The sequence below is a fragment of the Tachypleus tridentatus genome, chromosome 9 (assembly GCF_004210375.1).
Source record: "Tachypleus tridentatus isolate NWPU-2018 chromosome 9, ASM421037v1, whole genome shotgun sequence".
NCBI lineage: Eukaryota > Metazoa > Arthropoda > Merostomata > Xiphosura > Limulidae > Tachypleus > Tachypleus tridentatus.
Window position 1 is genome coordinate 144,198,045 of NC_134833.1, and position 16,922 is coordinate 144,214,966.

A 16,922-nucleotide genomic window follows, 5' to 3' on the forward strand; every position below is an offset into this window, starting at 1 on the left:
TACACGTACTTTTATACTTTGAACTTTGACACAAATAATGCAATAGGATGGTCTTTTTCAGTCTCCAGGCAGTTGAAAAAATACGTATGTATAGTTTCAGACAGAAACTACTCGTATTTGTAAGAGGCGTTACCAGAAGTTGTAAATATATTATTAATACGATGTTCCATAATTAAATATTTGTCAGTAACCTAAAAAAGACCGAAAACACTGGTTTTATTTTAAGCCATTGCTTAGTAAATTGTGCTAAATGTTTTCTAGAATTGAGATTAGAATTTCTAAGTTTATTTAGTAAACAATTAACGAAATACGTTTTTTTTAATATATTTGATCATTTTTTGGTTCCATATCTTTTAGGTTTCACTAAATACCAATGAAAATTTGATAAGCTGTTATTCAAGAACAAGCTGTCTGTGCTGTAACCACTACGGGTATTGAAACCCAGTTTATAGCGTTATAAGCTTTCAGACTTGCCGCTGAGACAAAGGCAGCGTAGAAAATAGGATTTGATCAGGTTTACGTACTTCACTTCTGCTGGCTTTTTGAAACCACGTGCACAGTTACATTGTTACAACATTTTTTCATGATTCGTCAAGAATATTCATCATGTTTTTGTTAGTAGCCACAGTGACTTTGTTTTCTACGCATCATTAAAAACATTATTTAATAGACGTATATTTTGAACATTCTTTTTGAAACTATTGACTGTGTGTCATTTATGTCAAAACTAAACGTTTTATCTTGAAGTGACGTCATTCATTTTTGCAAAAATAAAACAACAGCAAATAATTTTTTTAATTTAATTTGCAACCTGACTGAACAAACATTTGAGGGTTCGTGATTCCAGTTCTGCTTCCACAGAAACGTTCTCCTTAGTTTGGTGGTGAGGATGAACCATAACAGAGACAGTCAAATTTAACAAACCTTAACTTAGAATAAAGTAATCCAAGAGTTACTGTTGACTAGCTGCCTTTCCTTTAGTTTACCAGTTCAGAATTTGAAATAACTATGTACACGTAAGTTTTTCGTTTCGCTGTACCTGAAAATTGTAAGACAAAGTAGCTTTGGTTTACAGTGTAGTGTGTTTCAATAGAAATTATATACTCTCTCTCTTCGTAGATTACTTGTTTTTGAAGAATCAAGATTGCTTACTTAGCTTTCCCAGTCACGAGGTTTGTTATGGTGTATACTTACTGGGTGATTGAGACACGTGGTATATGTTTATAATCGTGTCTGTCGACTTTCTACAAGATTTAAAAATTCTCAGTGTCAGTTATCAGCTATAAAAATAGCATAGATAGATGGTGAAAATCTGTAGCCGATACATTACATATACATATATATACTATAGGCCTAGCTGATTTAAATCAAATGTTTCACTTTTTTTTTCGTCGTGTCCTCTCCCAGTAGCATAGCTGTAAGTCTGTAGGCTTCTAACGTTGAAAAGCCGATTTCAATACCCGTGGTGGACAGAGCTTCATAAGAAACAAAGGCTTTCGTCACGTTATTAATCAATTGATTACACTGCACAACAAAGTCTTTGCTTCTTGAACACCGTTAGGTGTTCCTTGTAGATTTTTGGCTGCTGATCACGAAAATCACATCCAAATTTGTCCATCACGTACCGTTTCATCGAAATATTCAGTTTCACCAGAACATTGCTACAATAGAAAAACGATATCAGGGCAACTGGAATCCGTCAATGCTTGCTGACTACTGTTGGACTCTGCAACGTGATGCACCGGACATTGAATACAAACGGAAAGCAGGAGCAAAACACCTTTAATTATGTTGAACTTAACAGCGTATTAGAAACATAAACGCAATTAAATAGGTTATTGACGGTAAACAGTTAACTGTCTATTTCTCAGAGTTCCGACGTGATGAAGCAAAACCAAAACTATATTTGTGCATACCCACCAGGTACCTGTCACAATCAGCAAAAACTTTTCAAAAAATTGTTGTGCAGTGATATTCATTTTATTAGTGTTTAGAAACTGTCATTTTGTGGATTGCATGTTCTCAGCTCATCAACTTTATCTCTTGAGCATTGGTTCGTATACAAATTTTCATACACCTAGTCAGTCTTTTACTGATATAGTTATTTGTTCTTTTTCCTTTCTTCTAGTGGACTTGTGGGCAACTCGTAGGCTTAGTCGTTGGTTTCGACTGTACACTTGTTACAAAATAATTTGAATTTTGGGTCATACTGTCGCGGGTGGACACACAAGCCACCAATGCGAGGAGGCCCGGCATGGCCAGGTGAGTTAAGGCATTCAACTCGTTATCTGAGGGTCGCGGGTTCGAATCCCCGTCGCACCAAACATGCTCGCTCTTTCAGCCGTGGGGGCGTTATAATGTAACGGTCAATCCCACTATTCATTGGTAAAAAGAGTAGCTCAAGAGTTGGCGGTGGGTGGTAATAACTAGCTTCCTTCCTTCTAGTCTTAGACTGCTAAATTAGGGACGGCTAGCGCAGATGGCCCTCGCATAGCTTTCCGCGAAATTTAAAAACAAACAAACAAATATGAAAGAAACTTTTTTTAGGTTATATATATAGAGCTAAATAACCCAAAAATCATAAGTTACTATACTGATACCATAAAATTCCACTATAATTTACCAAACTTTGTAACTAAACTGTATTCTGATCTAAAAAAATATGAATTTTTCGAGCAGACTAAAGACACATCCTACATTGACATTTTGGGTCAAAAGAACGCTGAGGTCTTCTAACACATTGATATGGCTGAGAAAACCATTAGAGGGATATTCTAAGCTGTTTATTGATTAATCACATGTCATATATTAAAGCGAGTGTTTATAAGGGACTGTTTCCAAAGATGGAGAGAGATGAACGGGACCATTGTTTTTTATTCAGTACATAAGCCACATTTTATCAAAATGAAGGGATGTGTAGTTCTTATATTATATTCTAGCTTGTCAGTATTAGTAATTTGAGTTTCTAATTCATACTAAACTAGATACTTTGTATTATGACGTCACAAACTTTGTCACAAATTTGAACCAGTGCTGCATTAAAAATACTACGTGAGACACAAATTTCAGTGTTTAGGTGTGTTACGTTAATGTTTATATTTAATTTAAGAAAATAACGAATGAATAATACTCAAATTTGAATTATAATCTATAATTTGATACCAAACCTATTGACATAGAATCATAACATAGTAATCCAATAAAATTTGAATGTAAATCTGCAAATGCAATGACATGGCCTTTGACCTGTGACCTGTCGCGACAGATTTAGGATCTACGTAGGTAGTTTGCTTGGATCAAAATTTTATATTTATCTGGATCAAAGATATTGTAATGTTGTACAAATCATTTTCTTTTTATGTCTACTAATTTGGTTCGACTGGTTAGGGTGCTTGACTCGTAATCTGATGGTGACAGGTTTGAATCCCCACCCCACCATGTCATGTTAGCCCTTTTAGTTGTGAGGGTGTTATTATGTTACGATCAATCTCACTATTCATTGATAAAAAGTAGCTCAAGAGTTGGCGATGGGTAGTGATGAATAGCTACCTTTCCTCTAGTCTTACATCGCTAATTTATGGACGAGTAGAACAAATATCCCTGTGTAACTTTACGCAAAATTCAAAACAAACCAAACAAATAAGTTCTGACTCCTAGCCGTAGCACACTATGAATAGAGAAAAATCACGTGGCCTGGACTGAGAAAGAACTTCTCTTAGCATGGTTAAATTCATTCTCAAGCTTCACTAGAACTTTACGGAGTACCATGTCATGACGTCACCAAGAAAGTCTCGCAACAGAGAAAAGAAGTTAAAAAATGTATTCTCAAGACGTCTAGTACGAGTATTAAAACTTTAATTGAAATAAAGTACAGAACAACGTTTCAACCTTCGTAGGTTATCTTCAGGTTAACAAAGAAAGTTTGCAACTGACTGTCGCTGCACATGTATTAAGGACGAGAGTGTGAATGGATACGAGGTTGTAGGGGGCGTTGTAGTTAGCTGTTAGATTATTAATTAATATAGGTGTAAAGGTGTTTTTTTTATATTGGTTTAATTTTGGTTTGAGTTCTTGTATAAATAGGGCTCCTTTAATTCTGTGTTTCTTTATATTTGTTTCCCTACTCAGCATGTTGGTTATGTGGTGCTTATTAGATTTACAGTGTTCAAAAATGTGCGAAGGTGTTTTTTTTTTTGTTCTTTGAATCTGGTTTCTATTTTTCTGCTTGTTTCATCAAAACCGGACGTTTTTAGAATAAATTTCTTAGTTCAAGTGGGTTTTTCATCATCACGAGAGAAAAGAAGAGGAAGCTAGAGTTTTCATTAAGCCAGACGATCTGTTGTAAGATCTTTTCACAGACTATCCATTGGGAAAAATAGCTATCGTGTTAGATTACACAAGTTATAAGTTTACATCAACAACTGTAAGGAAACAAGCCTTTAGAACAGGATTACTGTAGATCCAGGCTGTTTATGGCCTGTTTGACTAGAATATGTAACTCAATATAGAAATATGTGCTGAAACTCATGATAATGTGATGAAAGATATTTACGTTATCACTATATATATAAAGATGTCACTGTGAGAATATTTTTTTAATTTTTTAAATTGCGCTAGCTGTCCCTAATTTAGCAGTGTAAGACTAGCGGGAAGGCAGCTAGTCATCACCACCCACCGCCAACTCTTTCACCAACGAATAGTGGGATTGACCGCCACATAATAATGCCGCTGGGATTCGAACCCTCAACCCTCACATTGCGAGAGTCGAACGCCTTAACCACCTGGCCATGCCGGGTCCCTTTGAGAATAATATTTTTGGGAATAAAATGTTCAATATGTTTTGTTGGTAGGATAACAGAATATGAATATAGAAGACAGGATGTCAGTATATATATATATATATATCAAAGTATCGGTGCATACCAGTGTGAATAGAACTATCATTACCGGAAATAACAGGGATCATTTCCTATGACTTTTGGTTTGCCACATTTTCATGGAATTGGACTTGACGTTAGCTTATTGAAAGAGAAATAGAGGTAGTTGTACTAGAACAAGAAACAGCTGTACTAGGTGCTTTATGCAGCTGCCACTAAAAGTACCAGTACATACTTTACAGGCTCACCGCTATATTTCGTAACCGTAAAAAGTAAAAGACTCATTTTTGGCTAACAATATATACTCTTCAAAAAAGTCGAGGTCGGATTCCTGCATCTCGTAGACGGTTGCGTACGGTTTGATCGGAAATCCTAAGCAGCCCTGGTATGGTTGAGGCAGTAGACGTCGCAGTGGTGGTCCTATCTCGAAGGTGACGTAACCGGATGTTGCGATTTTGTGCGGGCGTGGTCACACGAGGTCTGCCAGATCGTGGATGGTCACGAGTTGATCCATGTTGTTGGTGACGATTCCATAGCCTTGTGATGGTGCTTGGGTGGACATTCACAGCTCTGGCAACATCTGATCGAGATTCGCCTGCTTCCAAACGACCAATGGCGTTGTTGCGTTGTGCTTCAGTCAGTCTTGGCTTAACTGTATTGCGTGTCGGTGGCTTAACACTGAGCTATGGAAACCGAGAACCCGTCACTTTTATAGGGATTTTGCACATGTTGCACTTGCAGAACATGCAGATCTCTCAAACAAATTTATTGGAGACACATGCGTTTTGGCGAAAAATCCGATGTTTTCCTCCGTTTTCAAAGTGCACAACTTTTATTGTCATTTTGGTCTGACATCAGTCCCTTAACACGTGTAACATCACATACTCTGAGCTTGTAACGTTATTACATATATTTCTCTTTAAAATAACAAAAATATCCCTTTTGCGTTTCTTTTCTTGAAGAGTATATTTGTCATATAGACAACGATAAAATCTAAAAATATTATGTAGTCACCATGTTATCATAAGATCATTAGCTAACTTATGTGTAATTTTCAGAAGACGCCACCTAGACATTAATCATTTTTGACGGCAATGATTAATTTTGTTTGTTTGTTTTGTAGTTAAGCACAAAGCTACACAAGGGGCTATCTGTGTTCTGCCCACCAAGAGCATGGAAACCCGGTTTATAACAATGTAAGTCCGCAGACATACCAGTGTGGCACGAGGGTGGGGGTGGGCAGAAGAAATATGATTAACAAATCAGTAATTTCTTAAGATTTATTTACATAACGGGTTTTTTGGTATTCTTTCGAAACAGCTTCTAGGGAAAACTGACACTTTCATGTTGTGAAATTCTTGAACTGTGGTAGATTCATTTTCTTTAGCAAATGAGCCTTCTTTAACGACTTAATCAAGTTTAGCAGCAGAACACTTGACTACACTATGTAATACAAACTTTGTTTTTAATTGCTTATGTTGTAAAAGTACGGGAAATGGCCATTATTTCCTTCAAACTTTGCTTCTGTGACCTGGATAATGAAATTTAGAAATTAACCTATTTTCTACCTAAAAACAGGAAAATTCCACATTTTCATTTACATAAGCTCTGAATAAAATGACATATGAATCAAGATTTACATGTATTTATACTAAAGTTATACAAAAATGTTTAGAAGTGAGTAGTTTTTCGAGATTTGCGACTGTAATGTAAATCACTTTCACGTGTCAGCCTCCAAATATAGTATCCCATTATGTTTTCGTTATACATTCCCAGGTCACAAAAGCAAAGTTTGAAGAGAAAAAATAGGTCTTTCCCATTTACTATAAACGCCACAGTTTGAACAAATTATCTTCATAAGCTGCAGCAGTGAATTGTTGAATTCCTTGTTCGAAACAGATTGGAGGCACAAGAACTTTCTAATTCCAACTGTTTGTGTGTGCGTGATAGTCTATTTCCAGGCTAATGTAGCCCTTTGTTTATAACGTAATTTACATAAATGTTTTTGTTAAATAACAACAGAAAGTAATCAACTATTCAGAATATGTTTGAAACCAGCATGTCATATGAATCATCTAACGTGCTCTTTTGACAAACCAGTTTAAGCTGATTACAATATATACTGACCCTTTAAAAATAGTTTGATAAAAACCTGCGTGTATTTATTCTCTCTGCCGTTCTAACATTATAACTTTCTTTATTTGCTTTATTTCGCATTGAGCAAACAAGAACCAATAAAAGTAACAAATCTCAGTAAATAAAAGTTAATTTATTTTTATGCACTTCCAAAAAATAATAGACAGTAATATCACTATATTACTGCCATTTCTAGGTCGTGTATAATTCTTCACGGTCGCGATATCAAAAAACGCTAACAGTGTTTAAAATTCGTGATGACGAGAAAACCACTTAAAGTGAAAATGTATCTCAAGACGGTTGGATTGGGTATTACAACTTTTTTTTTTTTTTTAATAAAGCAGAAAACAACGTTTTGATATTCTTAGGTCATGTTCAGGTTAACCTGTATCTTGAGACACGTTTGTTTGTTTGTTTTGTTTTGTTTTTTGAATTTTGCACAAAGCTACTCAAGGGCTATCTGTGCTAGCCGTCCCTTATTTAGCAGTGTAAGACTAGAGGGAAGGCAACTAGTCATCACTACCCACCGCCAACTCTTGGGCTACTCTTTTACCAACGAATAGTGGGATTGACCGTTACATTATAACGCCCCCACGGCTGAAAGGGCGAGCATGTTTGGCGCGACGGGGATGCGAACCCGCGACCCTCAGATTACGAGTCGCACGCCTTAACGCGCTTGAGACACAGTGTTTAAAGTTTCCCCGATATGTAGAAAAGGAAAGAACATAAACAAGGTATATATTTGTTCTCTCTTCATATCTAGCTTTCCATGTAGTTATAGAACTTTATTATATTCCTTGGGGGAAACAAAAATTATTTTCACAATATCAAGTCCATTTCTGTACAATACACCTCTTATTGAGGTTATTTTTCTGCCGCCAGGTAGCCCAGCTAGTTTTGCCTTCATGAAAAGAGCAGAAACATTGTTTGTTTGTTTGTTTTTTGGAATTTCGCACAAAGCTACTCGAGGGCTATCTGTGCTAGCCGTCCCTAATTTAGCAGTGTAAGACTAGAGGGAAGGCAGCTAGTCATCACCACCCAGCGCCAACTCTTGGGCTACTCTTTTACCAACGAATAGTGGGATTGACCGTCACATTATAACACCCCCAAGGCTGGGAGGGCGAGCATGTTTGGCGCGACTCGGGCGCGAACCCGCGACCCTCAGATTACGAAGTGCACGCCTTAACGCGCGAGGCCATGCTGGGCCCTGAGAGCAGAAACAAGTATAACCTTGAATACAGACAAGATGTGTTGTTGAATTTATAGATATGTTTATCTTAAAACCTGTTCGAAATACTAACCTTTAGCGGCGAAATCATGAGGCATTTTGTCAGCATGGTAACACTTTTACAGCAACAAAACTCAATAGTGTCTTTTAGTGTGATCCTAAATGGATGTTCATACTTCATCTCTCATTAATCCTATTTCCCTGTTGAATGTCTCTATGCCTATTTTATTGTATTTCTGATTATAATATAACACATTTCTGAGAATTAATTTTTACCCTAGCAACGGTTAGCTGTTTTGATAAAAGTTCTTTAAATCAAAATATTCACATAATTCTGTACGATCTACCTCAAAACGTATTTTTTCTATATGCAGTTTCAAGTGTGATTTATTTTTTTTATATATCTAGTATGTTATTATTTGTTAAAAACGTAACCGAAAAACTTCGCCTAAACACGGTTCTGAGAAATAGGGCCTATTCCACGCTGAACACGTACTTTATAGGGGTGGAGTAAGCGTGTATACATTCTCACTCGCGCTGTGTCACACCACATAATGAGATGCGCGCTGCAGTGGGCGTAGGCTTAGTGGTTTTGCTGTTGCTTCTATCACTAAGCAGTTTGTTGTTCAGTTCAAAATGGACATATTTAGATAAACATTTCTTTCATTCGATCAGTTCCAATGATACGAATATATCTATAAAGTTTTTAACAACGAAACCTGAAAAAGTGATCTTATTGTGGACACCATACTTCAGCAGCCAAGAATGGGAAAGGATTTCGTTAAAAAATATGAACTGTTCCTTCAGTCAGTGTAAAATAACCAGAGACCGAAACCATTTTACTTATAGTGATCTTGTGGTTTTTCACTGGAGAGATATCAATGTACATGACCTCCCATCCACTCATCTACCCTTTCAGCGATGGGCTCTGTTTAATTTGGAGTCTCCCCTTCACACATCTGCCGCAGTTCTCAGGGCTTTAGGAGATAATATTAATTGGACGGTAACCTACCGTACTGATTCTGATGTTTTTGTTCCGTATGGAAAACTCATCCCCAAGAATATGACTGGAGTCATTAGTGGTCAGAATACTCGGGATGATCAGAATATTTCAAATAATAACTTGGTTGTGTGGCTAGTGAGTAATTGTAAAACCATATCTAATAGAGAGAAGTTTGTTGAACAGCTAAAACGGTTTATATCAGTCGACGTGTACGGAAAGTGTTATGGAAACAGGTGTTACCCAATCATTCCTCAGGAAGGGTGTTACAAAAAGTTAGCACAGAGTTACAAGTTTTATTTGTCGTTTGAAAACTCAATCTGCAAGGATTATACTACGGAGAAATTGTTTATGGCTTTAAACGTGGGTCTGATACCTGTGGTGTTTGGTGGTGCGAATTACAGTTCGTTTTTACCTCCAAACTCATACATCGATGCTCTGAATTTTTCTTCTCCAAGTAACCTAGCAAACTACTTACTAACCGTCTCAAAAAGTAAGCAACTAATCCACAGCTATCACGAGTGGAGGAAACTGTTCGACGTTGAATCAATGTCTTTTCATTGGTTTTGTGACTTGTGTGAAAAGCTCTATACTGAACCAAGTGAAAGACGTTTTTTTCATAAATTTCAAGAACTAAATAGTTGGTGGTTTGATGAGGCAAAGTGTAAAAAATGGGTGAATAACACCGTAACATTATTTTAAAGTACCCCAAAGTTCGTTATTCATTTGGTAAGCCTAAATAAGTATAGCCATTTACATTGGAACTAGAGTTTCGGTAAGTTTGAATATTTATATTGAAGCTAGTATAAAATGTTAACATGAATTACGACAGTGGATCATTGTAGAAATCGCCTATTTATTCTTTTTTATTATTAACATTTGTCTGTCAGCCTACAATAATACTGGCTGTGAGTGTTATAATAACACCTGATAATATAGCTAAACACATCATCGTACAATGTTTAAAGTGGTTTCTAAGTTTATTTGACGACCTAGCAAGTAACTGCTTTATATCCGTTGACAAATGTAGATAATTGCATGTTGATATGGCAGACATGAGAAATGTACCATCGTGATTATTAAAATTTTTCAACTGTATGATATGTCAGTATCATTTGTTTAGTTAAAAGATTTCTGTCATTTTAGATATGATGCTACTAACAGGATCATGGGATTTTTTAAACTACTGCATGATCGCGTTTGGCCAACATTTGGGCTATCTCCAACAACAGGAATCTTTAAGCCACAGTTTGAAAGATTGTACCAAGTTTAGTTTCAAGTATTTTCTCAGTGATCGCCGTAATGATTGACGGTAGGTGTTATATTATAGCCAACAATACGTAAATGCAAGTTTATTGATGCTGTATATAGGACAGCCATCTTCTAGGAGAGTTTACGCAGCGTCATGTCAAACAATTTGCTCCAAATGCAGGTTGCATAATCTGAATCAGCTTTAAGTTATTCCATTTTTAACAATAATTAAAACCAAGGGGAAAAAAAACAACGATAAAAACTCATGGAAAGTGAGTCAGGAAAAGTTAGAAAAAGAAAACCTACAAGAAGTGGGAAAAAATTCATTATTATGATACACATTCAATAATGTGCAACTTAAATGAAGTTTTTGTGCTACTGTGGGCTGGAGAATACTGTTTAATTTGAGGATTTATTCAATCAATAATTTCAGGTTGGCACTGGCCTTTAAATTAGGTGTGCAGACAGACAAACAGAAACTTCTATATTTACAATGCAGAAACGTAGGCTACGCTGGGCATTACGTTGTCATTCAATAAAAGGACACTTATTTTAGAAAAAAAACAAACATTTACCAGATTATTGTGTAAAACAGTTAAATGAAACAGGAACAAATAATAACTGAAGTAAGATAGAACGTAAGCCGAAATACAAAGGAACAAAATCCAGTTTGGACAAGTGCAGCTCTTATACACGTAATATTACTGCAAACGACACATCTGTAGCAGTGATACGCGTAATGTTACTCTAAAAAGATATATTTGTATCACTTGTATGCGTGATGTTGCTTACTATAAAAGGCATACCGGTTCCATTTGTACACGTAATGCCACTTTAAAAGACGTATCTATAACACTTATACACGTAATGTCAATCTTAAAGATATATTTATAACACTTGTACACGTAATGCACACTCTAAGAAACACACGTGTAACATTTGCACACGTAATACCGCTCCATCAAATACTTTCAGGTGTTCGTGTGATGTTCTTGCTTAGAAAGGACTATGAACCGTCAGCTACAACTGACGCAATAATAACCACGTCCTTCGTAACCAGTCCCTAAACAAGAAATTACACCCTAAGGAAAAGTTACTCAAGTACAAGACAATATCTTATTCTCAGAAAATATTGTAAATGAAAAAAAAAAATCTCTGTTGCGAAATACAATATTTATTAGTCAGAAGAGGGCTAAAAAAAAAGAAGGAAAGAACAGTCACTTGCTAATAAGTAGTTGCATACGCTAAGCCTTGTTAAGTATTAAAGAAAAAAAACGAGAGAGTCTCGAGAACTGGTTTCATATTTATCCACTCCGACCATGAACTTTAACTGGTTAAGGTGCTAAAAGTACCAGCAGTAAATGCGCCAAACGTAACCTGTTGTTGTCTTGAATTAAGCATAAAGCTACACGATGGACTATCTGTGTTTTGCTCACCACGGTTATCGAAACCCGGTTTTTAGTGTTATAAGTCAGCAGACATACCGCTGACCCAATTGGGGTCTGAATAATTAATAAATAAATAGTACAGTATACCCTCACCTGTTCGCGGTTCCCCATTCGCGGCCCCGCATATTCGAGGGTTAGGCTCTTAACCCTATCGCATCGTATGCCGGTATACCGGGCTAACGTCATAAAAACGAATGCTCGGTAAACCGGGTTTTTGTAGGTCATAGAGACTTAAAGCGCTTTTCGAGGGTATGTCTGTATTTACTCCCTCAAGCAGTTTTATCGATTGACGTCTTTATCGAACAATTATTACTGAATTGTACTGTACTGTATTATTATTACCTGAACTGTGCGTACTGTATTTATCTGTCTAAGTTTGCCTTTAAATTTGTTCCACTTTCTGTCAATTCTAATACATGTGTTGTACGCATAGAAAATGACTTTACGGTACAGTAGTACAGTATGGGTAACTATACTATGCGGTGTTACTGTCCTCCTGTACTTACGTTTCTTTTTGATTAAAATATTGTTGCAGTACAAAATTAAAATGTGTTTACATTATCATTACTACATTAGTGAAATACATGACTGCATGCAATATTACTACATTATTACTGTATTAATGAGTAAGAGTGTCTTGGAAGCATTTAGTAACGTATATAATCTCATACGTAGAAGTTTTAAAACTGCATCCAATATTCACGGGGGTTAAAGAACGTAACCCCCGCGAATAGCGAGGGAATACTGTAAAGAGAAAGAATGCAGTTTTAACAAATAATTTTTAAAGCAGAAATAGATGTCATTTTCATGATAAACAGGTTCAGTTTTGACGTAAAGCGACTCACGCAGCCGGCGGTTTTCAAACGTTTGGTTTAATCTAATAAATAGATATTTTTCTTGGCAACCAAGTCACCGTTGTTGGGAACAAGAAAATGTTAAGCTTTGTTGTTTTACAATTACAGTGACCTCTGGTAAAAAATACATGTGATTAATATTAAAGCATTTTATTTTCTACAATTACAGTAAAAATCTGCACAAAACTTGGGAGGTGTTATAATTAAGCGCTTGCGCAAAACAGTGCAGTAAATTGTAATAAAAAGATTTACACTGCTACCTCAGCTGCAATAAAAACGAGGCATAAAATAATTGAAATAATACTGTCCTATCTCTTTGTGTCGCTGTTTTTATTACTCTCGAAACCTTACCCACAATTGTGAGAGCTGCGTTTTCAACACGTTAAACTGCATTATATGAAATTATATAAAACAGGTTTTCCTGCGTCAAATAACGATGCAAAACATAGCCTAGCGATTAGCGTTGCAAGGTTATGATTTCGGTTCGTGTCTTATTAACGCAAAAACGAACTCTGCATTTTGAGTTCATAGTTACGCTATTTTTTTAATTTTTTAACTTAAATGTGTGAGAGAATTTTCTTAGTTTAAATGTGAAATGAATATTTTTAACTCCACTAGTGGCAAATTTTGGAGATTGCGACTCCGTATCCGTAGTGGACAGAGCACAAATAGCCCAGTGTGTAGCCTTGTGCAGAGTCAAATTAAGGCGTGGGCTATTGAGGCTGTTTCCCCGGTCTGAATCTAATTCCATATTCTGCCGGTCACACCGTTTCTTATATTATTGTAACTTTTTTTCTTAAATATATGATATTTATTAGTGGTGTGTCCACTAGATGTCACGTTTCGCGTTCGACTTGCGAACTCAAAGTACGAGTGCTCTAATATATATGTAAAAACGGCTCGTTTGGGTTGAGAAAATATTTTACGTAGAGGAGCGAACAACGTTTCGACCTTCGGTGATTGTTTGTAACCTGACGATGACCAAAGGTCGAAACGTTGTTCGCTCCTCTATGTAAAACATTTTCTCAACCCAAACGAGGTGTTTTTACACATATATATGTTCTCTACAAGTGGGTTTTCTCGACATCACTGAGTGCTCTAATGGTCGTGTTGCTCGGTTGGTTCTGAACATTGTGCAACCTTCATTTTCGCAAAGCCATGAAATCAATCATCTATTTAAATTAGGATTTACTTCATTAAGAGTTTTCAAAGACTTATATGTTACTGTTAACTCTGTTTTCCATAGGTTTAGCAGTTTTACGCCAAAACAGAAACTCAATGAATGTAAATACTTTTCGCTAAACACTAAACACCACTTTCATTTAATTTGACAATAACCATCTTACTTTTTTTTTTTTTTTGATAATTAAAACTTACATTGATCATTTACATAAAGCCTATCATAGCAAATCTCAAAATTCAAGTGGATTATACCTTTATTATCTGTAATACACATCACCCTGACCATAAAATCACAGGTATCTAGAAAGAAACTTCCACAAAAATTTTAATAATTGAACTAGTCTCTTCGATAACCAGCATAGAAACCTTAAGTTGTTGGTTAATTAGGGAAATCAACCAAAGTACAATTATACTTTATAAAGTAGACTAACAGATAGGTAGATAGCACTGCACAACAATTTTTTGAAAAATTTTTGCTGATTGTGACAGGTGGGTATGCACAAATATAGTTTTGGTTTTGCTTCATCACCCAGGAACTCTAAGAAATAGACAGTTAACTGTTTACCGGCAATAACGTGTTTAATCGCGTTTATGTTTCTAATACGCTGTTAAGTTCAACATAATTAATAGTGTTTTGCTCCTGATTTCCGTTTGTATTCAATGTCCGGTGCCTCACATTGCAGTGTCCAACAGTAGTCAGCAAGCATTGACGGATTCCAGTTGCTCTGATATCGTTTTTCCATTGTAGCAATGTCCTTGTGAAACTGAATATTTCGATGAAACGGTACGTGATGGACAAATTTGGATGTGATTTTCGTGATCAGCAAGCAAAAATCTATAAGGAACACCCAACAGTGTTCAAGAAGCAAAAACTTTGTTGTGCAGTGTAGTTGGTTTGTTTCAGAATTTTGCCGAAACTGCTCGACCGTCTCTAATTTTGAATTTATGTACTAAAGAAATATATTTTTTTGGTTTGTTTTACAGCTAAATAAAATAGGCTTAGTGCAATAAATTCCAACATATATATACACATACATACATACACACGATAACGTCAGTGCTGTATAATAGTGATGTAGGTTTGGATAAAAACCAAAACATTTAGTGTCAAATGAAAACAAACCATTCAAAACGAATTTCAACTTTATAAATTTCCAAAGCAAATATTTAAATTAAAAGTCATATATTTTTTCAATGGGAACCATTGAATGAGGGGATAGGTGTTGGTTGCTTTCACCCCTAATATTTTAACACCCACTGCAATTTATTGTCTGCAGCCAGTTGTGGACATGCTAGTCACTCACGAAAAGTTTCTTCCCTTGTGGAAGAACGGTATACCTATGGAATAACCAACGTTAAAACCCGTGATTTGATTCCTCTCTGTGTAGATAACAGATAGCCCAATGTGGCTTTGATGACTTATTTTCTTATTAATATTTCAACTTTTGGTCCCTTTGTAATCTATCCCAAATAACCTGTATTAAAAAAAGTAGATAACATTGAACATTGTTTAGTTTTAGCAGAGGACGATTTTGGTAAAAGACCAGCATTTATGTTTCCCATCCTTGTTGCATCAACTGCAAATAGTGTAGTTACATATGTCGTATTGAAAGGAATAGTTATTTCCCACCTAAAAATATACTTAACTGCTAGTAACGGTAATGTTTGTTATGAAAAGTATTCAGTGTTAGCAAAGAACTCAAACATTTATGGCTATAAAGGATGGGAAATTATCAAATGTTTGTAAACTATCAAAATATAAATATGTTAGAAATAAAATTGTTACTTACGTTTCTATTTTGCGCTACTATTTTAAGGACATCCGATATAACAACTTTAAATCTTACTTTCTTATATATAATAGATTATTTATTGAATGAATCTGGCCGGAAGAGCCAACCTCAGGTAGGTAAGCTTATCTCACTTTGCCTGGCTTATACCTGAATCTGGTTGACAAGATGGAAAAAGGATTGGATCCTGGTTCTTACCGAACTCTCTTTGTTTGCAACAGTTGCAAACGCTTTCTTTGTTAACCTGAAGATGACCTAAGAAAGTTGAAACATTGTTATGTACTTTATTTTAATTACAGTTTTATTACATATACCAGCCTTCTTGAGAATACATAATGTGGCACCTTGCCAAATGCTTTTTGAAAATCCATATACATCAAATATACATCCTTACCTTCATTTAAATAATAAATAACCTTTTCAAAGAATGTCAAAATATTTGTAAGGAATAATTTTTATTAGCGTTTGTTTGTTTGGAAATAAGCACAAAGCTACACAATGGGCTATTTGTGCTCTGCCCACCACCGGTATCGAAACCTGGTTTTTAATATTGTAATTCCATAGACATACCGTTGTGCCGCGGGGTCTACTTTTCATAGTTTATCCATGCCGACTAACCAATAAAATTCTAAACGATATTAAATGACTTAGAAAAGTATCTTTTAATATACTTTCCACAACGTTTCCCACAACTCATATAAGACTATAATAACTAAGACAATTTATTCACCTCCTTTGAAAAGAAGAGTTACGTTACATAACTCCCAATCCATTCAAGGGCTGACAAAAAACCGTAATGAGTGGTTCACGTATCCAATGTTTAACTTAGAATACGGAATAGATCTTAGGGAAGACAACAGAAAAGATGGAAGAACGATACAGTGGTGGAAGCAGGAATCAGATGTACACGGTTGTTAAGAATAGAAAATACTGTACTGGTCTGACAAAGAGATACATCCAACAAGGGATGAATGCAGCTTAAACAGATAGATGTAGATACCTTACTCCATCTTGATGTGCAGACATGTTCAAAACTATGGTGTTGGGGTATTGACAAATAAATTTGAAATTGCCATTTTTCAGATATTTCTGAATTATTGTTAATATTAAGTATTATATTTTATTTGCACCTACAGATGTACTAATCGTTATTCCA

General features: G+C 35.7%; 1 protein-coding gene across 1 annotated transcript; it reads left to right on the forward strand.

The window, feature by feature from the left end:
- Positions 1 to 8,760: 8,760 nt before the first annotated feature.
- Positions 8,761 to 10,339, forward strand: LOC143226583 (alpha-(1,3)-fucosyltransferase C-like). Its single transcript, XM_076457748.1, has one exon. The coding sequence runs from the start codon at positions 8,801 to 8,803 to the stop codon at positions 9,941 to 9,943; it is 1,143 nt and encodes a 380-aa protein (XP_076313863.1). The 5' UTR covers positions 8,761 to 8,800; the 3' UTR covers positions 9,944 to 10,339.
- The last annotated feature ends 6,583 nt before the right edge of the window (positions 10,340 to 16,922 follow it).